This window comes from Struthio camelus, chromosome 1, assembly GCF_040807025.1.
Source record: "Struthio camelus isolate bStrCam1 chromosome 1, bStrCam1.hap1, whole genome shotgun sequence".
Classification (NCBI taxonomy): Eukaryota; Metazoa; Chordata; class Aves; order Struthioniformes; family Struthionidae; genus Struthio; species Struthio camelus.
In genome coordinates this window covers 17,237,453-17,263,685 of record NC_090942.1, presented here as the reverse complement: position 1 = coordinate 17,263,685, position 26,233 = coordinate 17,237,453, and the positions used below count along the sequence as shown (strand labels likewise).

The window sequence follows — 26,233 nt, the reverse complement described above, 5'->3', positions numbered from 1 at the left end:
GAAAGAGCATCTTTAAGAAGTCTTCAAAATTGCAATCTGGGACTGCAAACTCTGAATGAGTCAAAGACTGCCCACCTCTTCACTGACAGGACTTAATTAAATCAGTAAACATGGATAAAGAAAGATAAAGGCAGTTACTTTCTTGCAACTGGACGTTTTGGAAATGCGTTTTCTAAAAAGGTATACATCCACACCAAGGATGTGAACTTAACTACTGTAATCTGTACAGAGCTCCTAAGCCTCAGGTAGGAGCCACCTCCTTATATCCCAAACCCTGCATACTTACATATACATGGTATGAAAGGACAGAGCATACTCTGTCACTTCCTCTCAAAGCTCAGGAATTTCCTTTCATTGCTCAATTCCTATTAATATAAAATGGCAAAGAACTCCAAGCACGTTATTCATGTCTCCACTACCGTCAGTAACATTCTTTTCCCCTTCAAATGATTGTGCATACATGCACTCAAACTGCAAGGGACTCCAAGCACCATTCCTTTACACAGATCCGCTGGAGGAGAGGGACTGAATCTAGGAGGATGAATGCTTTGCCAAACAAAGGTCTCCAGCGTAATAAAACATTCAACAAAAGTATTAACAGATCTTCAAGATACAGCTCTGTGAGGTCTCAGAAACAAGAACAATCCTCAGAAGTGATAAAATGGTGATTTGCAGCTTTACAGAGCGTGCTTCAATCCTGTCAGGTACCTTCACTTTCTGTGTGCTGAGATGTTCTACTGCAGTCTACAGTTAACTGGGACAGTCTTTTTCAGAGATCTCCATATCCCAGCACTTCCTATAAAAGACAGAGAAGCAAAACTATCTTCCTAATGAACCACATACCCTCCAAATAAAAAGAATGTTTAACATATAGTGTCAATGGCATACCCCTCTGTTGAGAATTTACATAACTTTTTAAACAATAAGTATAATGATTTCCTGATCTCATTGGAACTTTGACATGTTGTGCAAGAAAGCTTCTGAACGTGTCCTAAAACACAACTTCTTTAGAAAAGAGGATCATTAGCAATCACTATATTTCTTAAAACTCTCCTAAGCCAAAACAACAGCCATGAAGGAGGCAAGCACCATACAGTGGAGAGGAGAAATTGATTTGACGTTTTCCCGAGTGAAATGAGAGACTGGATACTCAAAATAAACTCCCTGAATATCTCAAAAGAGATCTGGCATTTAGTGCACAAGAACCTGGAAACAGATCAGAACATGAACAAATAATTTGACGCTTACAGTTTGTTTGGGATGAAAAAAGTCACTGTCTTGAGAAATTGCTCAAGGCATTCTCTGAAGTCATCAAATAAAGTTGACAGGCAAAATGCTACAAAAGCACTCTCTTGTACCAATGCTGGTAACTATAACGTCCAAGTCTGCAGCAGTAGAAAGTTAGCCTTTGTATGGGAATACCTGTGGCTGGAACACTTGCCTGGGCTAAACATTCTTTCCTTTGAAGAGAAGCCTTCCAATTTTTAAATACCTTCATCACCTCCATTCAGATAAATCTCAATGTTAGTAAAGAAAATCTTCCACTGTTAGTTGCATGCTTCATAGCATTCAACAGTATTGGAGCCAGGAAAAACTGGAAGCTCATACAGCTCATGAAATGAAATATGCAGCAATATCTACAACTACACAAATTATTATTAAAATTTACCTTACAGATGACATACTAAAATACTGGGCATTAAAAATCACCAGTCTACATTTCCAGGTAAACTAAATACCATCTTTTAAAATCTATTCTCCCTATTAACTATAGCCTTTTTAAGCAGAACAGGTTATTTCTATAATCCAGTCACTTATGACTAACAGCATAGCTGCTAATTAATTAGTTCTCCTCATGGCCTAATTTCTCCCACTAACAGTTGCGTAAAGGTAAAATCTTAACTTGGCCAGCAAGCAAATATCTTTAGAAATGTCATTCAGGAGAGTAACAGAATCAACTCAACTATTTAAAGGACAATAAATATTCAACACAGAAAATCAAAAAATAAATCCATTTTTTGCATTTCCCAAGACAGAGAATCTTTGCTCACTCATAATAAAGGCTTTCCTGGCAGAAGCTTTTTTTTTTTTAATGTAGTCATTCGAATTTTATAGCATCTCCATCTAGTTATCCAGCCTAAGGGGCTATGAGGTTAATGGAAAGTCATAACCTTCATCTTAACACCAGAGTTCAAAAAGACTAGCAAGTCAGGTGAGTGCAATATCCGTTCCATACCTCTCAATTAGAAGAGGCAAAGAAACTATTTTAGTAATGAAGGTCTAGCCAACCACTTTCCTTTAGGAATTCTCTGAATTAGTTTTTGCTTCAATGCTATGGCTGTGATTAAACTAAAGAATAATTCTTAGTATGTCATCATATCTTACTTTTTGAAATGTACAATGTTCCACCACAATGGCAATCAAGTTGTTCCAGTAACTGATTACCCTAATTCGGAAGAATATACTCCTTGTTTCTTGCCTGATTTTATCTCAGTTCCTTTTCCATCTTTTGGGTCTTTTCATATCTTTGTTAGGCAGAAATGTTTTCCATTATAAAATATGTTATTGTTGTTGATATTTATAGCTGATCACAATTATCCTTAATTCCTTTTAATCACGCAAATAATTTGAGCTCAAGTTTTTCAGTACAGCATATGTTATCTAATCCTGTCATGATTTTTCTCTCTAGTCTTTTGACTTTTAAACACCTTTCTTGAAAGGTGAATAGTTAGAACCTAATATTCTGTTAACAATTCCAGGAAACTGAAGAACAGGAATGGTTTAAGTTAACACTATGTTCTCAGCTCTGATCTAGTTGACTTCCCAAAATTCCTTAGGATACTCCAAGTAACATTCTCCCTTGGAAGCTCAATGCACGAGACTGTATATGAACACACAATAAAAGATAATCCTAACTTCAAAGTTTTTAATCTAGGTCCACTACAAGTGAGTAGAACAAACAGGAGACTTGAATTGTGGGGGAAGAAATGCAATAACAGTAACCTGAGCCTTTCTATAATAATGATCAATTGTCTTAAATCATTAGAATTACGAAGACTACAAGGAAACAAACAAAAGATTCCGTGACTGATGAGCCCACTGTAGAAAAATTATAATCATAAAGTATACTGCAGTGTGTTTAACCCAAAGGAGAAGTAATGTTTTCAATATATAAACTCATTCTAATTAGCAGAAAAGCAATAATATTCCTCTAATACATGCACGCAGGCATGCTCATGAGATATGTATATTCCATACACAGATGATGGTGATTTCTTAGTAACCATTTTTAACAGATGGTTCTACAATCATAAGTATATAAAAAACAGAAAGGATTCCTCGTCTTCCTGTGCTTTTACTTTTTCATTAACCCTTTTCTTTGAAAGGAAATGTGACTTCCTTGAAAGAAGATGACTTCTTGTATTCCAAATAGCTTAATTCCCCTCGAACAGTTCATTCATTCAAGAAATATCCCCGAGAAAGCTTTCCACTCGACTGAATATCAAGCAACTGCAAGATTTATTCTTTCTTCACAACTGCAACAGTGTAGGCTTCTCCGGTACTCTCCATCCTCTGCTTCTTTGTATTGAAACTTTTTCTACTGGACTGCTATCAACTACATTCCTAGTTATGCCATGTCCCTGTGCTAAAGGAGATACAAGCCCATTGTTCCACAGAAACTTTCACCACTACTCTTAAAAAAACCTCTAAATCCCAATAAATTTGGATTATCAATCACGTAGCCTTTGTGATTTTCACTGAGGGCAGCCCCCGAAATCTACACAGGCCTATTTTATTACGGTACAAAAGGTAATGAAACTGGTAGAAGTTCTAGTGAAGTGCATAATTACCAGACATGTGATTAAGTGCTCACTTGCAGCAAAAACAACATTTCTTTCGTAAAAATGAAGTGCCTCAGAAGTATATTACACTACACTGAATGCATGAGAATTGCAAATGAATTTTCAAAAATGTTTTGTCGGGATCCTTTAACAAAATCAATTAAACTACCTAACATGGAGGAGATTCTCTTGAGGATCAGTTTATGAATATAATTTGATAGTCATTATTATCATTTATTAATAACTGTTAATTTATTACAAAAATGTACTAATTTACTGATTTATTAGTAAATAGAAAACCAAATATGAGTACAAGCAGTCAGTTTTCCTACTGGAGGGAAATTCCTTGCAAGGTCTCAACAAGCTCCTGCGATGGACCCATGCAGTGCAACATATGCCTAAATGATCTGGAACAAGGACTAGAAACAAAGTGGCAAAATGAATGGATCTTTACAGAATTACACAAGATAACGACATCTAAAAACAAGTACAAAGACTTTTAGACAAAATTTATCAGTGAGTAATCACACAGTAAAATGGCAGATTAAATTCCATGTGGATGAATGAAAAACTATTGTGGTAGGTAAGAGTTAACGTAAAACAAAATTCAGGATGGTTGAATAAGATGTTGTGAGCACATAAAGGAAGAAGTCTTTCTGCTGCTGAACTGTACAGCGTACAGTACACAGTACTGCTCATCAGCTCAGGACAGAGTATTTTTTCATTTCCTTATGAACTGGCCACGTTTGCTGTCTTGGGATTCCACTGCAACCCTGCCTAGACCTCTTTTCTCTCAACTTGATGACTCACTCAAAACAAATTCTCCTTCCTTATCTCCAGCATATCTCCTCCAGATTAAAAAAAATGTGAAAAGAAAATGTGAAATGAATAGAAAGGCCTGGACGATAGGAAGCCACGATGACCAATTTTAGAAGAAACAATGGAAATTTACTGAGGATATAAAGTAAGATTTGGCAACTCATGAAGCCGGAAGTCAGCATGAGGAGGACCAGCAAGAGAACTGACTTCTAAATAGGTATAGAAATTTTATTTGCATCCAATGCTTTCTTACAATGGGTGGGCCAGAGGCTCAAAGCCTCGTTCCCTAAGCAGTTCCTTAACACTTGCCACCGCTAGATATTGCCAGGAAAATTGCAGCTGGTAGAGTATTTCACCAATGTGTATTATTTACTTATCATTAACCTTTGAAGGGTTCCCTCTTGGTTTCAGAATTAAGATCCTCTTTGAAATGAAGAAATTTATATTCTTCCTAAATTTTATTTACAGCTTCTGCAGATAAGAATAAGTTATACTTAGCCATATTTCAAATGCGTCATCAAAAAGTAAGGCAAGTAAATGTTTTTAAAACTAAAGCTCAGTTTCTGATGATATATTTGTTGCCAATTAAATTAATGAATATACCTGATTACACTGTAAGTGGTAACAGATAAACTGTTTTGAAAAGCAACATCTTATTAAATTGGGAATCACATATTTTAATTTATTGCTGAGGATTTGGTGTGCAAGAATAAAACTGGGTAAAAACATCAGAAACCTTACTACAGGCAAACCACAGTCAACGCCCAGAAAATATCTACCCAGAAATTAAATGAAGGATTTGATTTAACCATTCTTTTGAATCAATTTGATCATATACCACAATTGAATCAATTAAGATCTTGGCTGAAAGGAAAAAGAAGCATGCTGCTAACATAGAGCGCTAGGGAAAATTGCAGAGATCATGATATGATTTGCTATGTTTATGATCCTCAAGCATTTTCTGCAGCATTCAAAAGAAATTAATTAGGCTAATAAAGGAAGACAACTATGCATAAAAGCATACAGAACAGAAACAATGTAAAGTACGTTGCCATGACTGAACACTATCTTTTAATGTCTACACCTATCATTAGGGGTTTATTACATGTCTTGCAGTTTCCTCCTCTCCAAACAATTCCAGATGCCTTCCTCCTCTATGCGCTATTAAATAAATATTAAATATTAAATATATTATAATAATATTACTTATGGTATTATAAATACATGTCTAAATGCTGCAAAAACAGACACGTACACAGAATTTTATTGAAAAATATAGTATTACTGCATTCACCACAGCAGACAGCACAAAAAATAAGGATATGAAATTACCCATCTCACAGTACACAACAACTAATCTTCCACCTACCACCATACATTTTATCACTGGTATAAATATCATATATGTATATAAAATGTAGTCCTGACTCAGCCCCTCTATCATATGGAAAACGGTTAATATTTACTTTAAAATTACACCAGAAAAAAATGAAAATTCCACAAAATTACACACCAACTTTAGACAATAACAAAAGCCAGAATTTCTGACAAAAACCTCTTTGCCTTAGACCACAGGAGGATCTGGATGCTTTAATGATGATCTAGGCTTGACTACTGAACTACACCAAAACTACACTTAGGCACCTGAATGCCTGAAGATACCCTTGTTTTTAGAGTTACCTATCCAAACATTTAGAATTCTGTGCATGTCCACTATTTCTGCCACTTTAGTGAAGATTAGTAAGTTCCCATGTAGGTCTTGAAACTGACATTTCTTCACACAAACCATCAGAGGAACACAATCCAGTAGGCATAGTCAGAGGATGCCTAAGACACACTGAGTTCAGAACAAAAGATAGCAGAAATTTAATTAAAAACCACAAATAGAGTACACACAGCATTTCACCTATTAGCCTGGTTATATGAGCTTTGGTCCAAGCAGGAGACAATATTAATTCCTTTAGCTTGACAGAACTGAAATCCACATCTACCACCTTTCAGCAAAGGGAAAACATAGGCAACTGGCAGGAACACCAAACAGAAAGGAAGAGGTCTGGTTTCTGTGCCCCTTCAGTGACAATCACATAAAACATCAGTTCTGAAGACAAGAATCAAGACTTCAGGTCCTCTTTCTTACAGTGAACAATAGTAAGATAATTCACTCCTCTATGGCCTCTCTGTAAGGCAGCTAACCATACATAATATTCTGCCTCCCTTGTTGCCCGGTGTATAGCGTATTCAGAGGCATCTAACTTTTCCTGAACACTATATAGGAAAAGTAGGTCCCTACCACACCTAGAAGTCAGTTTTGCTGACACTAAACACAACCACTGCTAAATCCTGCTATAGATCTTATACTGCTTTAGTGTTTTCCTCTCTCTCCATATTTACAAACCTTGTCCAGATAGTAAGTTTGACCTCATTTCTGTCAGAGAGAGTAGAAAACAGGAAGCTTGTGTATTTTTTCTTATTTTGCTTTCACTTCCTGATGGAAATATGAGATACAGAAACTGAGAATAAAGTTCTGAGTTGTTTGATTTTTTTACTGGTAATGTAGGACTACAATTGTTCAGCTTGGCTTTCTATAAGCCATGATGTTCCCTCTTCCATTAGGGCAAATGAGCAGCCTTAGATACAGCTTAGACTAGAACAGTACATATACACATAGGGGGGTGTGTGTGTAAGGATATACACATGTATCTTACCTCTCTCCATTCTTTGTTTCCAATGGCTTGTGTGTACAAAACACAGACTGTGAAAAGAAGAAATGTTAGGTCAATTTCTAAATTTAAAGTATTCTTAAATTAAATGAACTGATTTTGTAGTCTATCGTGCTGTTGAAATTAGTAACTAGGCTAATCAAATAGTAATATGTTTGCCTTCAGTTTTCAATATTCCTACACATATAGGTGACAGTATGGTCTAGTTGTTGCAGCAACGAGCTAGTAAATAGGGTGGTTCAAAAACGGGAGATGACACTTAATGCCTGACCTCCAGCAAATCACTTGACTATCCCAAATTGCAAAATTAGGAGGGAAAAAAAACCAGGGCTTCATTAAAGGTGGATGGTCTGACTACCCTAGTTAATCTAATGCATGATTACCCTAAATTATGCTGCCTTGAAGAGATGCAGGAATTAAAATAAAAACATATGAGGGCCTGCTAGGAAAGAAACGGAGGAAATAAAAGGAGAAAAAGGAAAAATAAGTTCTCCATTCTACTACAAATAATTCACATATATTTGAGTATTCACAAATGCACCCGTTTTTTTTAGCTAAATCCTAATGAAAAAATGAAATCAATGAAGTTTGTCTACCTCAGCTGTTTTGGAAGGATCAAGTAGCATAATTCCACAGGCTTCACTCCTTTGGCATCTGTTCTTCCAACACAGAACACACTATACATTAATATGCCGCTTCCATCACATGGATTGGTGACTGGGGTACAGTGATTATAGTTAGGTCTTTTACACACTATTTTAAGTACCAGGATGAGTATAAACTATTTGTACTGAAGGAGTATTGCAAATTAAATTTTCTATAGTCTTGAATTAGTTGCAGCTAACAACCATAAAGTAGTCTTAACTCAAAACTGTCAATACAACCCTCTCCTAAATAATGAAAATACAGATATGCAAACTCTTTTTTTCTGGTAAATTCTTCTCCTGTCCCAATCGTTATTTTTTAGATGAAGGTTAAATATAATATATTATTATATATTTTGGATTGCAGCCTTGAACAATAAAGGTAGAAGCCTGGTTATATTCTCAGTTAAGTCGGAATCATCAACTGACCTAGCTGAAAAAAGAACAAAAACAAAAACAAAAGCTCCAAACTAGGTTTTCTTTCTGCTGGGAAGGTATTTGCTCCATATCAAATAAGCATTAGGCAATAGGGAATAAGAAGAAGAACATAAAAAAGGCAAGTTCAATATTTTAGTTTGACTTAAAAGCTAAATGTTAACACACGTCAAGTTTTTTAAATAAAGTGTCTTATAGAAAAAAAAAAATCAGCTTTTACAAAAAAGCTTCAAAACCATTCTCCAGAGATGCCTCTCTTTCTCCATGTACTCTAAATGAAACCTTGGGCAACTATGCTCCTAACTTTGGTTCCTGAATCAAAACCAACAAGCCTATTTTTACAGCACTCTTTGCAGTTGTCTGATGAACTGTATTACAAAAAGAATGGATTTATATGGGAAAATGTGAGAAAAAAGGGTGACATGGAATCTACAAAATTAATTATAGAAGCGTCTGAAGGTTAGTGAACGTCTGACTAACCTTTGCTCCTATTAAGATCTGCCAAGGTAATCCAGGAGAAGAGGGAAATGTCACCAAGGGAAGTTTACATAGATTAAAAAAGGGAACAAATGCCCTGCTAAGTTCAAAAGTGGATATAATTTTGTATTTTGTCCATTTTATCAAGACCTTACATCTAAGCTTACAATGACAAATTGCTCATATCTATAACCTCAGTCACGATAACAACTGAGATTCTTTTGGAGGAAAATCCATTCTTTACAGATAATAAGCTCTTTTTACTATACAAGTATTTGTATTTTATATTTTTTTCTTAAACAGTCATTTTTCACCAACTATTTCCTTATTTTTTGCACTGCATCCTGTCCTGTGTATTAGTGTTAAGACAGTAATTGGAGTAACAATTGTGCATTGCACCTGTGGAACAAAAATAATATTAAAACATAAGAGGTTTAGTATTAAGGAGAAGAAAGTAACAATGCAACTAAAATGTAGCCACTACCATGAAATTTCTGGAAGGGAAACATCCTGACACTACCTTACCTCCCCAATTTGTGAAGCCATAAAAGAACAGCTATGAACAAAAGGACTAAAACAAAAATGACAACTTTAGTCCCCTATTACGGTTAATCAGGTGGGAGTCACACAAAATAAAAGGATTAAAAAAAAGATGTAAAGATTCATCTTGAAACTAATTCATTCTCTTACTCCATTCTTATTTTCTGAAAGGCTGCCCACATCTCCCTGTGAGAGACCTTCCAGTTTCCAAATTGTGCTTCTTCATGGTCAGTTCACTATCATTTTCTTCTTGCATTCACAATGTCTTAGAAATAGTTCTATTCCTTTTTCACCTTTGGAGGACTAATAGTAAGCATTGTTATCCTCATTGCTGTCAGCTATCAGCTTTTCATTGCTGAGACATCAGTAGAGTTCTATTCCCCTCCCCTCCCAGTGGCTCCCCAGTGCTTCCAAGGATACACCCCGGGATGTGACTACCTCTCTAGTTTAAGAATCAAATCTTGCCAATCAAATCTTTCAATGAAGAAATGGGTGGAAACTGTCAAAGATCATCATTAAGTTATATCTTTAGTTCCCAAAAATATTGCACAGTGTCCCCTTCTTATTTGCCATAACAGTTCGGGCCTCCTTTACTCTGCTCTGGTCCTCTTGCATTCAACGCACATATGCTCGCCTTTAGCTTGGGCATTATTATTATATCCAAACTGCCCCTAAACGCAACTAAAAAATTCTGTCTTTTCCCCTTCAAGAAAGTCTTAGCCATAGCAAAGTCGGCCTTTGTCCCATGCTACCAAAATCTTTCCATAATCCTGAACCCAGCCCTAGGAGGAGCTCCCCGATACTTTTCAATGCCTAGTTTCTACACCTTCTAGGCAGACCTTCCTGAAGGTCCTTGTATTCTAAGAGTCATGAATGTCTTCTCTAGTTACTATCTTCTATGGCAAAATCCTCCAGCAGAATAGTTTTCACCCTCACACTCCTTCACATCAGATACTTTATATTGTCCTATTCAGCAGTTATGGGGCTCCACAAGAAGAGGATAGTCAGTTACGACTTTGGTGCTGCTACCACTGTTGTATAACCCTCTGAGCTAAGTTTGGTTAGCACACAGGAGGAGGAGGATTTTGCCCCACTGCCATAAACAAAAGACATGCCAAAGGATGTCTCCGTTAATCTCCTGGAGCCTCTTTGCATCTCTGCCACAGGGGAAAAAAAAAAAAAAAAAAAGAGGGTTTTCTCTAAAATATTCCTAGAAAAAAAAGAAAAAGCTCTCCAAATTGGAAATGTGGAATGATCCAAATACAACAGTAAGTCAGCATATATGACTTCCTTTGACAACACTGAGGACAAAGCACTGTCAGTAAGAAACTTGTTTAAAATACTTCATGAATACAGACATCCAAGTTTGTGCCATCTACATCTAGTATCTCTACACTACGTTCGTAATTTGCCTCTTGGTTGGCAAACTGCCAGGTCCCTCTTGGCATGAATCTTCTAGACCGCAGGGAAGTGGTCAGAACTGGAATCAATACTGAATAGGAGCTATAGTATCAAAAAAGGCAAAATAAGTCTCCAGAGAGAACTGGAGAAATCAAAAGTTCATTTTTAGTTTCAGGAGAAGTCTCTTTATGTGGACATGGGTGTCAACTGTGTTAATGTGTATCCCCCTCTGAGCAAGATACTAGGAGGATAAAACTGGGTTTTTGCCATCAGTAGCATCCCTAGATGAGTGCACTGACGTTTGAAAAGCATATCAGAATTGACCTAGTCAAATCTAATGGAACCTCCATATGCAGAACTAATCTACAGTGTGAGATTTGATGGTTGCAAATTCAGTGAATTTGAAACTGCATACAGACATGAGAGTTTGTTAAGATGCAGTCATTCATTCACGAAACTTGAGGGGAAAATGGGTGTCATTCTCTCACATATTTGAAAATATGAACCTATAACTCATCATATTATCTACAAGCCTCATATCAAGAAAGGTCATGCTTCCCAAGGACAAATTAACGCAATTTTATTTCCCAGCTTTTGACACTGAGATTAGCAGACATCATGTACTAGCAGCAAGAGCAAAAAAAAGGTTTAAATTAAACCTATCTAGGAGTTTGCTTACTAGTTTTGAACGAGATCTAGGACAAGAGATTTTCAAAAAGACAAAAGATATTTCTGCATTCATTCAGGTAAATGGAGGTTGTTTGCTAAAAAAGGGACCAGATAACTCACTGAAGTAGTAATGGAACATAGAGCCTTTAAAACTCCAGTTCCTGTAACAGAAACTATGAGCACTTCTAGCGCTATTTTAAACAATTGTCACAAAGGCAAAGGGTACTTAATTGGCATGGAAGACAATCATCCCATAATTTTTAATTCAGTGTCTAGACATTTGCTATACATGATGAGGAAAAACAATAAAATATTCTATACTTACTCGGATCAGATTTTGAAAATGTGTCTCTGTCCAAAAGATTTCTGTTAAAAAAAAAGAGAGAGAGAGAAAAGTAATTTATTAAACAAATGGTGAAAGATACAAATAAGGTACCAGTGCACATATGTTTAACAGTTTTGATTGAGAATCAGCTTAGCTTTCTCCCTTTTCACGCACAAGATTTAACTGGAGGCAGTCAGCACTAACACTTGAGTCTTCTTACCTTTCATTTTGTCATACATTTCTGATTTGAGCAGACTGTAGCTCAAGTACTCCAATATCATGAAGTGAAAAGCAACAGAGGACAAGCACATTAAATACACAGGGACATCACAAACAGAAATAATTTTAATCACAAATGTCTACCACAGATTACATGCTAGTAGAACCTAAAAAGTTCAGATACATCTTTTGAGATAGATCTTTACCTGAACCAATTTTCCAAATGGATCTCAAGCTTTTAAGGCCAGATGAACCAAGACTTGGGTATCTTCCAGAGCATTACACTTAAATCACTAGTATAATTTTCTAAGGATCTTGGCTATGAGTAAATTCCTCTTCACAGGCTACCTACTGTAATGTATAGCACAGCCTCTAGACAAAATAATTATTTTCAAGTTGGTGAATCTGACGAATATCTATCACAAGACAGTCAGACATCTCAGAGCCACCAGCAATTACCTGTAAGAACCTGTCAAGGATGAGTAAGGTAAAAGAAGACTAAAAGATAAACAGGATGTAAATTAAAAACAGGGTATTTCTAAGAATCTTAGAAGAGGAAAAAGGAGTAAGAACGGTTTTCTTTGTTACATGATGTAGTCCCAATATAGAAGCCACACTTCAGTCAACTGAGAATCATACAAAGACACAAATTACCATTACATCTAGAAGAAGTTATTACAGAACAAGAACGGCTGCAGCATGACTGAATAGAAAGACATTCTCAGAATACAATTATCAATGTTTCATCATCAAAAAATGTTTTAAAGAAGCAGATTTTAAAATAATATTGTCAAATTAGAAAAATGATCTCAAGAAAAAAAACATTGAACAAGGGTAAGAAAGAGATCGTAAGCTTAGGCAGTAAGTTTAATTTAGATATTAATCAACAGCAAAAATGCAAAATGGAGAAAAATTGGATATAGAGCAGTTATATTAAATAAAGGTTCTAGACATCACAACAGACCAGAAGTCATGAATATCGTGCCTTTGTAAGAAAGGCATACCGGAGTAAACAAACAAAAATACTACTTTACAGTAATTACCTGGTCTTCTTAGTACTGGTAAATACCCAATCCAAGTAATGAATAAAGGTTTTGGCACTGCATGCCAAGAAAGACATGGGGCCATTAGAGTCCAAAGGAGGGAGAAATAATCAGAAGTTTATGGACTATATCTATGAGGAAAACACTGCTGTAAAGTATAGCTGACCTCTCTGTACACAGAACAAGTAGAAATAGTTTTAACCCTAAGCTGTATCTTCTGCACTGCAATGGAGAAGTTGAACTCTAATGATGAAAGATAGTAAAACAGTGGAATAAAGACTTCCAAGCACGATGTGAAATCTCCATCACTGAAGGTCTTTAAGAACATGTTAGATAGCTACAAGTCCTAATTAGTTCTTTGATCCTACCCCGGAGCAAGAGGAAAGATTAAATAACCAATTTACATCCCTTACAGCTTATTAATAATTAGTACAGACTGTTTAAAGGTCACCATTTATTATGTTTGTTCAGAACTAAATCACATTGCTTTCATGTTACTGAACAGCACTGAAATGCGTAATAATATGTCATCCAATACAGGTGTTCTAAATGGCCCACTCAAACCTCAAAAAGGAAAATATACTGTATCCTCATTTTAGATGTTGCCAAATCCATGATTCAAGAGCAAGGAAAAAGAACCAAAGATAGTTTTTAAGAATGTTGGCACACTTGCTGTATTTACTTTAGCCAAAGTAAGTAGGCAGTAGGTTTAAAATTAACAACGAGCTCAAAGCCTACACATGCTACTTCTTCGTAACACCTTCTCTAATCCAGTCAGAATTGGGATTTATACATGCATTTAATTATACTCAGAGAGACTATACTTAATCTTTAGTGACAATGTGCAAATATTAATTAAAATTTTAACAAATTGAGTAAAACCAGTGATTTCAAGTCTGTATTTGACAATGACCATAACAAACTGCTTCAAAAGACAGTACAGTAAGTTCTGTAATATTGGAAGTGCCAATATAAAATGAAAATTTCTGCCTATTTCTCTAGCATTAAAGAAACCTAGACATATCATTAACTCACGGTAACTACAGTTGATTTTATTATCCCAAAACCAACTGGTATAAAAACCTAGAAAAAAATCAGAATTATGATTTTATTTAAGAAATCCAAGCACATTAGGTTATGGGAGCGGTATCCCATGTTCATAATTAGCATTCCAAGCCATTCTTAGTTCCTCTGCACAAATACTATAAGATGACCTTATGATTTCTATTTTAGTGGTGTGATTCCAGATTAAATTAAACCATTGTAATAACTCTTATTCATAACTAAGATAGTTCGAGCTTTTTAAAAAACATTTCCTACATTTATTTTGTTTCATTTTAAACCTCAGATTTTCTTCCTCTATCAATTCCTCTTAAATTTTCCCATATACATAAGAATATAGTATCCATAGTGGATATTGTAAAGCTCAGTCTATCCCAGTATTCTGATTCCAAAGCTGACCAAAAGTTGATGCCATGGGAAGAGTAAAAGAATCGGTTAAGATTCGGTAATGCTTCCTGAGAATTTTCCTAGTCACGAGCATTTGCTGCTCAGGGAATTCTTAAGCTAAGAAGGTTTCTATATAGCCAGCATCCCTGAAAGGACTGTAAAGCTGAGATATAAAAGTTAAATGCTGTAATTCAGGTCTGCAAGTATCACTAATTCAAAGTTTTGAATCAATATAATTTCCTAAATACAATATAATTATATTATATAATTATATTATATAATTATAATTTCCAATATAATATCCTAAATTCCACCCTTCATAAACAAATAATGTCATCTGCAAAGTTTACAGATGATGTCTGATTTTCCAAATCACTAATAATCAATTAAAATAGTAAAATAAGAACTTAGCCAACTGTGCAACTAATGCAGGCAGTTTCAGAGGAAATTTAAAGACCAATGTCAGCAGGACACTAGTTCATCAAACAGCTTGAGAAACTGCGCGATTTCATTATAGCATTTTCATTTTAGTGGGAATACAATTAAAAATGCTCCTTTGAATACATTAAAACTGCATGACAAGTATAGAACAATCTACAACCATAAGAAATGCTAAAAGCAAAAGGAGAAAGAAGACTAGATTTATTTCTGTAACTTTATGTACATAGTCTTTGTATTGCTTCATATGTACACCAGCTAGATCTCCTTAACAGTCAACAGCAGTTTCCGCACAGGCTGAGCAATATAGGGCATATTTCTTTTCCCTCTTCCTTAGAAAAGCCTTCTTTGTGGTAGTACACTACTTTGTCTCAGAAAACAGTCCTAAGAGACCTCACAAACTCAGAGACCAGAAATACCTAAAACTTCTGTCACTTCCTCCTACCTCAAATTCCAAGAGAAATATATTTCCAACTACTTTGACTTAACCTGGTATTTTTTTCCTAAATCCATTATGCCTTTCAGATAAACAATATAAATAAGAAAAGAAAAGGAATTTCTATGAATCTTTAACAGTGGGGTGGGGAGAGGGATTCGGGAGAGAGGGAAGAGAGAGACATTTTACTAGGTTGTTATACATGGTATATACATTATACATCTACAGCAAAGAAGTCTAGAAACATCTGTGCAGAAAGCACCATCACAATCCCTGAAGGAATTCATTAGGTACCTACCCATATTCTGGAGTGGACCTCCCAAAATACTTGCAGTAGCATAGGTGAATAAGGGAAAAAAACAAATAGGAGCCATGGCAATACACTTTCCAATTTCTAATTTGGAAAATACAAAACAACTTAGAAAGGCAGGGATAAAGATTTCTTATTCTGTAAAATGAGAGCAATTTCCCCAGGAGAAAAAAGTGTCATCAATAAATAAGAAAAGTTAAAATATATTTAGCCATGCCTTGCACAATTATTTTGTTTACAGTTTCACAAACTTCATAAAGATTTGTCAAAATAATACAGTTTTTGGATAGTGCTTTACTTCAAAAATTGTTCATCTAATTTCTTTGTACTTGCTTTGTAATTGCTTAGTGTTTAAAATCTTTAAGTCCTCATATATATAAACCAGACCCTTCAAGATCCACTGATCCGCTTAGCAGCTGTAGCTTAACAAAAATCATTGCAGTCTACGCTGCTTTGTAGGATGTAAATGTTCTATATACATTATGCAGATGTTGACAAGACTGATCTACATTAAAAGGTAGCATTTACTCACCTTGCTCACATACACTTTATGTGACTTTATTTAATGTTCGATATATTAAATTCCAGGTCTGAAAAGTAATTTTTTTTTATTTTAAATTGAGCCCTGTGTATGAAATAAGAATGCAAAACCCATGTTTCTTACGGCAATTGTGAGCTCTCAACTTTTGGAAACTCTCAGATTTTAAAAACATTAACAATCATTCAAAGATAAAAGATGATAATTTTACCAACATTTTTCAACTTTGGTATTCCTCTTAGTATCTGACTTGTGTTCATTAAATATCAGGAAAGTGCAAAAGATCTATTTTGCACTTCAATTCCTCCATCAGAAATGATACAATTTTGGCACTGAAGAACAAACCATACTAACTATAAAACTGAATGTTTTAAAATCTATTCCTTAGGTTTCAGAAAAGTGTGACACTCCTAATGATAAAAACTGTGGTTACATTAGATGGATTTATCCAAATCTCTCTCCAAATGCCGAGGTTTCATGTTTTTCTTCATCTTCAGATTTTACTTAAGAGCCTGCAAAGATTCCATGGTTGTGATATACAGTACTCAACAGTTTGCAAACACAAAATTTAGTTATTCATGCACAACCAATTTTATTTTTTTAGTAAACATACATTTTCATTCTATTCCACTGCCAATTGTAATACACTGTATTACATCATAGTAGTCACAGTCACTAGCTGGTATCGCTGGACTTGCAATGGTCAGTCCTACGTAAGAAGGTATGTGATCCACAGAGCCTACTTGAGTGAAGAGTCTACTTGACTTCTTGCAGTGTAATTTCACCAACAACTTCTCAGTTGTAGTGGTAGCTTAAGTAGTCACCCTCCCCTAGTTATTTAAAACTCTTCTGTATTCTGCCAGAACAAAATAAAAAGTAAGCTATTAGCCTCCATATTTCTAGATTCAGAATGCCCGAGATCTAAAAGCACATCAATTTCTCAGAATTAAGTCTTCTTGACAGAAAAAATGGTTTTCCTAGGACAGGCTTACAGGTGAGAAAATGGTGGCTTTCCTGACTAAGAGACAATTAGGATGATCTCACATTTCCTGTTCAGACTGTCTCCACTCTTTGGAGTACTAAAAGAACTGGCAGAAAGAAAATGTACCTCTGACATATAAACTTAAGAAAACATCCACAATAGCTCTCCACAACCTTTGCATAAGTAACTGACTCTTCTAGTTAACAAGAAGACAAATTCAGGAATCTGTCTGAATGAAGGAATTTTCAGCCTTCCAGTAACTTTCAGTGTCAAGTTATATATATATTGGTTCAGAAGTCATTCTCTAAGGGAAAAAGAAAGAGGGACGCAAGGAAAATGGTGAGACCATGGCACTTCCATGAGTTTTATAACAACCCCACAGAAGGTCTTCTGTGGCTAAAACTACGCAGAAAAGTCAACCTAAATGCCGAAGCAGTTTTAGGATGACACCTCCGTTAAGATAGTTGACTACTTCTGGGCATAAAGGAAAAAAGGATAACCAAGCTTGTTTATGTAAATATAGCAATAGTTTTGCAGCATTTTTTCTGTGATAGGAAGTATTAGATATGAAAAGACAGTCTGTGCAGATGAAGCAGACCGGAATAGAATCTTGCACTGTTCTAGTGTATATATGTTAAAAAAAAAACCTTTTAGCAATAAAACCTGGTTGAGCTCTTGTTCAGCACCAACCAGCTTACTGTTTGGAACCAACAGAATGAATCACCCACATTTATGTTTTTAAGGCTAGGAAGGTAATGAGTCTCTGGCTCTGAGCTTCTAGATTTGTTTCTGGGGGTTGGCACTAAGAATCTGTGATGTATCTATCTAGTGTCAGCTCACAGTCCCTTCCAGCTACTTTCACCCAATCCATCAAATCCAGGAGATGCTATGCTATTTTAGAAATGATATCGTTAGAGATGTATAGTTAATATAACGTTTTATTAATATATAACAATGCATAAAACAGGTATTGCACAGGTGTTCTAGAACAACTCTGTACAGGATATGCATCAAAAAGTCATTTAGGTCACTTAAGTCATTCAGAAAGAGAACATACACCACCAATGTAATACTCTTCATTCTTCCCTAGCAGTGCTGAGATGGTGGGATTTGCTTAGATGGCCAGGATTTACTACAGGATATATAGAATGTACTATAGGATCTCTGTATCTGCAGCTTTCAAAACTCTTAAGTTCTCTATGCGTTTAGTTGTGAGCTGTATCCCTTAATTCTTCAGAATCAACCACGTCTTACTAGTTGAAAGACGTGTCAGAAGTGTGCCAGCTTGCCCTGTTTCATTCACTGCTGTTGAAGAAATGGAATCACTCAAGTACTGTCATGATGGTCAAATCACACATACAACATTTTGTTACCAAAAAGAGTGTAAAAATTTGGCAGGACAGAGACAGAGACTTACATTAATGAAATAGCTTCAAAAGAAAAGTGAACACAAATTCTTAGATTATATCTACCAATCAAGATCTTAATTATTTTTTGTCTCAGCCAGACTGGAAAGTAAGCAACTCAGTCATTCTGGGCAACCTTCCTGCCCGTGATGGGATGTCTTCGTTTGTTTATTTGTCACATACTGGAGCTCATCCAATCACTCTGGGAGATATAACTTGGCTTCGTCAATTTTTTCCCACCTCCCCACATTTGTTTTACTTTTACCAGTTAAGTTTAAATAACATTATTGAACTCTATGCTCAAATGAAACTCAGTACAGAAACAGTAACCAGATGGACAAATGTCTGCCAGTGAATGCACCAATCTGTTGTTGACCAGGGAACACTGAGATACAGGTTGATTCTCGCGATTGCTGTCTGGGTTTCCCTTTCATTTATTTTCTGATGTGAACAAAAAGACAATTCCTGCCATGTTTGCCATCGTTAACACTTCTCAAGTTAATCCGCCTTCTTTTAAATAATCAGTGTTCTGAGATGGTTAAAGCAGTGGATCGGTGAGATTTCCTTCACTGGCCATGCTATCTTAGGCAGCCATTGCCCTTTGCTGCTAGCTTCTCCCTCAGTGCTGACCCATTAATCCTTCCAGTATAACTGCATGGACTGGGGAACAGATCCCATGCTAAAAATAATCTGAGGGGAGAGAGTGGGGGGGAAAGAGAGATGGGGTTGGGAAAAGGGTATCTAGCACCCATATTAGTTCACCTTTTGCCTGCATCACCTTTTTGAGTAGCAAGGGAAAGAGACTGCTCAAGCCATTATTGTTTCTGAAAATACGCTTCTCGCATTGTAGCCTGTCTCAAGATCTGTTATACCCAAAACGTTTTTACAACCAAGCCAAGCGTTTACAGTAATTGAAATCTTAACAGTATAAACAAAGAATTATTTTCAGTCTAGATGTAATTATTACAGAAAAAGAAAATATGATGAGAAAAATAATACTAAAGAGAAAAAAGTCTTAATAAGAATGCACTTGAAGCTGTTATACACTTCCTAATAGCCCTTTCTCTGCTGTTAAATTCTGCCTTATTCTGCCCTTCTGAGGCCTAAAATTGTCAGCTTCACTAGTGGGAGGGGGTTATAGTGAGTCATCAGTGTCTCAAGTCCTGTCACAGGAGAAGCATGAAGTTGATGGTGAAGGCTGGGGGTAGGGGGTAAGGGATTTCAGGACAAACAGGATGTTCATGGTTTCTCCCCACCCCGTCCTTTAAGGCTCCCCACTTGGAGCGCCTCTTTTTTCATTGGTCTCCAGCACCATGTTACATCCAAACATGCATGGTGCATGGTACTTGTTAGATCTGTCCCATACTTGCTCGTTCCTCTCTCCGTCTTCCCGAAAACCAGTTTGGCCCAGCTCCCAAGCCTCCATTTCTTTTGCCAGCCACTGGCGAGCTCTTCACAGCACTGGCGTCTCCAGTGGCGTCCTGCACCCCTCCTCTCCTCCCAGGCCCGCGCTCCTCCACGCTGCGTCCTCTGGCCCCGCTTCCAAGGCCTCTGCTCCTCCACACCGCACCACCGATGCGAGGCTCACAATTATGTCATGCGACGCAGAGTAACTACTTGTTCCTACTAGCTAGAGAAAAAATGATGGGGCTCCCACACACGCATACAGAGACAAGCAAAACTGAAGCTCACTAGGAGGTCACTTGGCCATTAGGAAAATTGCTGTTGCAGCTAAGCAAGCTTAAACATCGCTCCAGGCAGGCCAAGGCAAGGTTAGACAAAACCTGACCTGTTCTGAGGCCTTGCCGAGCTGCTGTGAAACCTGTGGCCTGTCACTAGCAATGGCAAGACTGCACTTCCAGGGCCACAGGGCCACATAACTGCCTTAAAAAATACCAGTCAGATACGCCTGCTTAGAGGTCAAACAGTATAGAAATAGTCAAAAACCAAACCATGTAGGCTAGCTACAATGTATCTCGAAGACTATTTTGATAGACACTATCACCAGTTTATTTTTTTCTCCTGATACACCACTTTTCCTCAGTCGAAGCCAGCTGGTTGTCTAGGCAGTTTCATTTCAAAGAAAAAGTACTTAAAATAAACCTTCTAGTGTCAGTCATACAAAACCACTCCACAGACTTTTAATCCAAACTGGACACAAACTAGGACACAATTAGGATACAATTTTGTATTCTGAAAATTATACAGAGTTACAGGCTTAAGTAATTTACTTGGAAATCTGTTTTACCATTACAACTGTCTGCCATAGCCATTTCTAACAAATAATTAATACTTCCAAATAACAAGGAGGTGAATGAAGTGGCGGGAAAGAAGAGATCCTTTTAGAAATTAACCCTTAAGACAATCAAAGATAGAATATAACAAACATACTGTCAGGAACCACAGCAACCACTAGAAAACAGCTGATTAAGACCTGAAGATTGACAGATAAAAAGGAAGCAAAAATTTTAAAGTAGTAGTTTTGTGTTCCTCCATATAAGAAATTTGAAATTAGATTATCTTGACAACTGAGAATAGGAGTTGCTTAATTCCACTCAGAACATTCATTGATACTAGCTTTCTGTTCAAATTGTGAAGCAGCACTGATCCAAACAGGGCATGGAAGTACAGAAGTACAAAATCGTACTTCTGTTGAATTACCTATGATAAGGAGTTTACACTACCTTCATGCACATTATGCCTTGTGTGGGAAGACAGAAAATGTGGAGCTTATCCAGCATAAAGCCAGAATGATGATGACAGACTGCCTCATCCAGCATAAAATCGACCAGAGCAATGTTAGCACAACAAATTTTTTAACCAATTTGAATGAGCAAATTGAATCTATACTGTGGGACTATTTTACAATATTTTAACCACCTCGCATGTGACTATGGCATCTTTGTTAGAAAACTCAAAGTCATAAAGTGAACAACCTACAGCTTCACCTTCCTACACATATGCAAGAATTACCCCCCAAAAGATAATTGTGACTGATAGCTTCTCATTCAATCTGGAAATAAATATTCAACATGAGACATAATGAAACTTTTGGCTTCTCTTACAAGATATGGGTTCATAAAGGCAGTGGCTTAATCAAGAAACTACAAAAGGGAAAAGAAAAAGATCCTCAGTAACCATGCAGAACAGAAATCACCAGCATATAGATTACAACAAAAAGTGAAACTCTTGACAACCCATTAAACTACTTGGAACTTCATATGATCACACACAGCACAAATACCAAGACACGCAATAAACATCACCTACGTGGGGTCATTGGCGTTAAACACGCTAGTTTAGGCAACAATATAAATAACTATGCTGATAGTGGGGAAGATGGGGAAGGCTGGAATAGAGTACGCAGTTTTTTCAAGATTTATCTGTATTACAATTAACAAAGAACATCATCAGTGGCGGGGAGAGGGGAGAAAGGATGGCAAATACCGCAAGCCAGGTCCAGACACAGTGAGATGAACCAGGCTCAAGTGTCCCCAGTACTTCCTTCCTCTTGGTACGGCCTGAGGCTTACCTCAAGCTTACATGCGACTGCAGGTTTACATCCACAGTTGGTGAGTGTAGATTCAAGTCCAGGCACAGGCCTTGATACAGTGCAAATATCTCTTTAGAAGAAAAGGAACCTTTTGGCTGGAAAAGAGTAGTGCAGTAAGCAGTAAAGAACAGCCAGTACCATCTCTTACATACTGACTGGAGGATTAAAGTCCTGACCCTTTCTTTTACCACGTGACAAGCACCTGCAAAACGCTGATAGCCCACAACACACAAAGGCCGCACAGCAGGTGACAGTGAAGTTTTCACCATATCTGGATGCACTTCACGTGATGAGGGAACCTACAGGGTGCAGAGGGAGATGGCTACGAGAACATTCATCTAGACAATAGTCCACTATTTACCAACAATAAAGGATCTTTTGGGATGACACACTTAAGTTGTTCTGCCTCGACTAGATTTGGCCCTTAAGAAATCTATGTCTTACAAGAGTCTGAAAAGAATGTGAACTTTTTGCTTGTTAATTGCTCAGCAATAATAATTAAGAAGAATTAAAATGATTTCTCGGTTTTCCAACATTTGTAAAACTATAGGCAAAGTTGGTATTCAATAAGCCAAGAGAGTCATATGAAAGATTTTACAGTCAAAAAGAAACCCCAGAAAGCGCATCACCGAAAATCCCAAACACTGCCTGAATTTAAACTTTGCACATACAAAGAATCTGCCATCCTGTAAGATGCATCTCTCCCTAAAGCTGCCTGACAAGCTCCTGAAGCTAAAACAGGCTGGCTCTCAGAACGAGAACTAGTGCAATCCCATCTGCAGAGTACTGAATCCTGGCTAATTTGATAACAGTGACAGCATGGGTATGCAAGGCAAATTAGCTTGGGAAATGCTGACAGACAAATCACACTGAAATAAAAGCTAAGTGAACAGAAGCTGTATCCTTATCAAAACAAAACCAAGAACAAAAAAAACACAACAGAGGTAAGAGAATATTGTCTAGATTCACAAAGTGATTTTGTGACACAGAAACAGAACAAACAACTTGCACTATGTCACTGACCACCGAGTGACACCATTTGAGCAAACTGGAAGAAGTTCCTATATTAACTATAATCCAAACAAACAAGACAGCACCAGAAGAAAACATTCTAGGAAAAAAGAATCATTATCAGCTGATAATTACTGCTGTAAACAAAGGACCAGATTAGTTCTACAACTCTGCAAATATCAAGGGAAAATTAATGTCATGACTCAAACTACTTTAAAAGCATCTTTCTCTAGCTGTTTAAGAAGATACAGCTGCTAATTATGAAACATTTTTCAGCATTTGCTGAACTTTGCACAGTTTAATCTTACTATATTTCACAATTTTGTTAAACACTACTCTTCTGGAGCTCTAGCCAATGAAAGTGTTTAGAAATGAATCATGATCGTATGTTAATCGTTAATCTCTGTCCCCAAGTCATTCATTTTATACTTAAAATTTGAAGCATGGTTGTGCAATCAAAAGTCATTCCAGCACACAAGGAAGAAGGGAAGCACCTTGGAGATTCCCATGCTTCTACACTTGACATCGAGATATACCAGGAAGCAAAATCATTTTTAAAACAAGAAATACAGTTTTAACAAAACAGCTGTGCCTTTTTGAAGATATGTACAGAGAAATGAACTTCTTACACTAAATTCTGAAATTAATTATAAGTAAGGTAATTAAGGCCAGAATTGATCAGCTATGTCATACACCTACATTTTTTCAAAACTATCTGATGGACTTTCAAATCATGATAAAATTAAGGTTTAAAGAAAGCATTGCTGGTATATAGAAACAATATGTGCAATGAAAGAAACTCATTATAACTGAATTGTGTCAAAAACAGCAGAAATATCTGATATCTGTAACTGTGACAGCTTATCTGAAGAACCTAAAGGTAAGTTCTTGGATTGTTTTTACACATAGCAGCATGCCCTTTAAGGAGCCAAGGTTTCCTGTGATTGTTACTAGTAAACACTGTGGAGACAGGCAAAACATCAGAGAGTTTGTGTGTCAACTATTTACTGTTTTAGCATGCCAAATTCAATCTTCTTATATTACTCATGGTCTCAGCCTTCTTTTGAAAGGAACCCTTGCTAAACATCAAATCCTACTTCACTAAGGGAAGCGGGAGAGCGGTCTCACAATATAAGTTTAGAGCACTGTCGTTTTGTCCTCAAAGGAGAAGTGTAAAAGCAGCAACTCTGGAGCAGCTACCTGAAAAAAATGGAGCAACGGACTGTACTGCAAACTTTGTCACTTCCCATCAGGAAGCAGCACTAACAGCTCAAATTATCCACTAGAAGATGCCAACTGTGCCGGTGAAGAGGAACCACTGCTCTAAAACTACTAGGGCACACGTACAGAAACTGTGAAACGTGAACGACGACAGAAGCATCTCAAAGCCCATAAAGAAACAAAAAATAGTTTTCGAATGAAACATTCTCAGGGATTCAAAGGAGGAAGTAGGATTTTTGGAATATACCGAGGCCGGACAGATGTTAAACAAAACTCCGCACATAGTATACGCTAAGTTTTGTGGGGTGGTGCGGTGGTATTTGCTCTAGCTCAGCAGCAGCAGCAGCAGCGCTACAGTGAAACACGACGAGGTAACGTGCCCGGTTTCCCCGAGTTCTGCGAGACTGCTTTGTGTTAAAGGATTATTCCGGATGGGAGTTTTCTCCTACCCCACCCACGACGCTTGGGACAGCTCCAGCGGCTGCCTGCCTGCCTGGCGGGGGACGCGCTCCGCGCGCGAACAGCCTCCATTTCCTCCAGCCGGCACCCAGGGGCGGCGACGCTCCGGGCCGCCGGCCGCAGCCCCTTTCGGCCAAGCCGACGGCCACCGGCCGCCGCTGCGCTTTCCGCGCGGGTCGGCCGGCAGCGCCCCCGCCGCCGGACGGAGGCTGGCAACCAGGGGCTGGCCAGGCTGCGGATTTACAACTTCTCCGCGCTAAGCGGACGCCCCGAAGACGGGCCGGGGCCGCGGACGGCGCCGCGCAGCTCCCGGGCAGGGGGAAGGCAGCAGGCGGCCGGCTGCCCCTTCTCCCCCCGCTCGCTGGGGGAGACCAGCCTCGGGCCGGGGGCTCCTTGCCCCGGGACACCCGCTCGCCCTTCCTCCCCCTCCGACGCCACGGCGGCAGCGGGCACGCCGGCCCCGAGCCGCCCCGTTACCTGCAGGACACGGAGAGCTCCACCTTGGTGGCCGGGATGCTGGAGCTCAGCACGTTAAAATCCCCCACGGACGCCATGTTCCCAAACCCGCCACTCCTGTCCAGCTTCTGCTGCCCCGACGGCTTCTCCAGCCCGAACATGGGGCAGCGCAGGCAGGGACGACGGCGGGCAGGCGGCGAGGCGAAGAAGAGGCGGCGCCAGGCGGCCCGCCGCAGCGCGACGCTGCCGCCGGCCGCAGCCCGTGACGGGGAGCTCCAGCGCGCACCGCACCGCGCCGCGCCGCGCCGCGCCGCCGCCCGCGGGCTGCCAGCGCCGGCTGAGGCGGGGAGCGGCCGGTGACGTCACCGCGAGCGGGAGCCGCGCGTGACTCCGGCCCGGCGCGGCGCGGGGAGAGCCCAACGGCCGCCAACCGTCGGCCGGGGGCGGGGGCCGGACGGGGCGGCGGGGGCGCTGCCTCGGCGGGAGCGGCGCCAGCGACGAGCCCGGGGCAAGGTGGGCTGCGCGCCTCGCCCTGGGCTCTGCCCCGGAACGGCCCGCAGCTGCCGCCTGCCGCCCTCTGCCCCACACGAGCCGGGCACATCTCTCGTCTCCTGCCGCTGGTGAGGGCGAGCGAGCCGCCCCTCGCTCCGCCAACAGGCGGCGGGGAGCCGGCGCTCATAAACCGGCCGCTCTCCCTGCTCACCGCCCCCCGCGGGAGCGAGCGCCGCGAGCAGAGCGCGGCCGGGCCGCGTTTCCGTCCTCTCACCCGCGTCCCCGGTTATGAGCATCGAAAACTTCAGCGTCCTATACAGGGGCGCGGGGGGGGGGGCGGAAGGGGGC

General features: G+C 38.8%; 1 protein-coding gene across 2 annotated transcripts in view; it reads right to left on the bottom strand.

Annotated features, from left to right (window-relative positions):
• Positions 1 to 25,726, bottom strand: part of CPNE8 (copine 8) — a 101,427-nt gene extending 75,701 nt beyond the window's left edge. For both annotated transcript variants that reach the window (XM_068930782.1, XM_068930786.1), the window contains exons 1-3: positions 25,415 to 25,726; positions 11,873 to 11,913; positions 7,367 to 7,413 (exon numbers count right to left, since the gene is read on the bottom strand). In XM_068930782.1, the coding sequence (XP_068786883.1) occupies positions 7,367 to 7,413; positions 11,873 to 11,913; positions 25,415 to 25,554 (228 nt within the window). In that variant the 5' untranslated portion in view covers positions 25,555 to 25,726. The remainder of the gene's footprint in view (positions 1 to 7,366; positions 7,414 to 11,872; positions 11,914 to 25,414) is intronic.
• Positions 25,727 to 26,233: the final 507 nt, after the last annotated feature.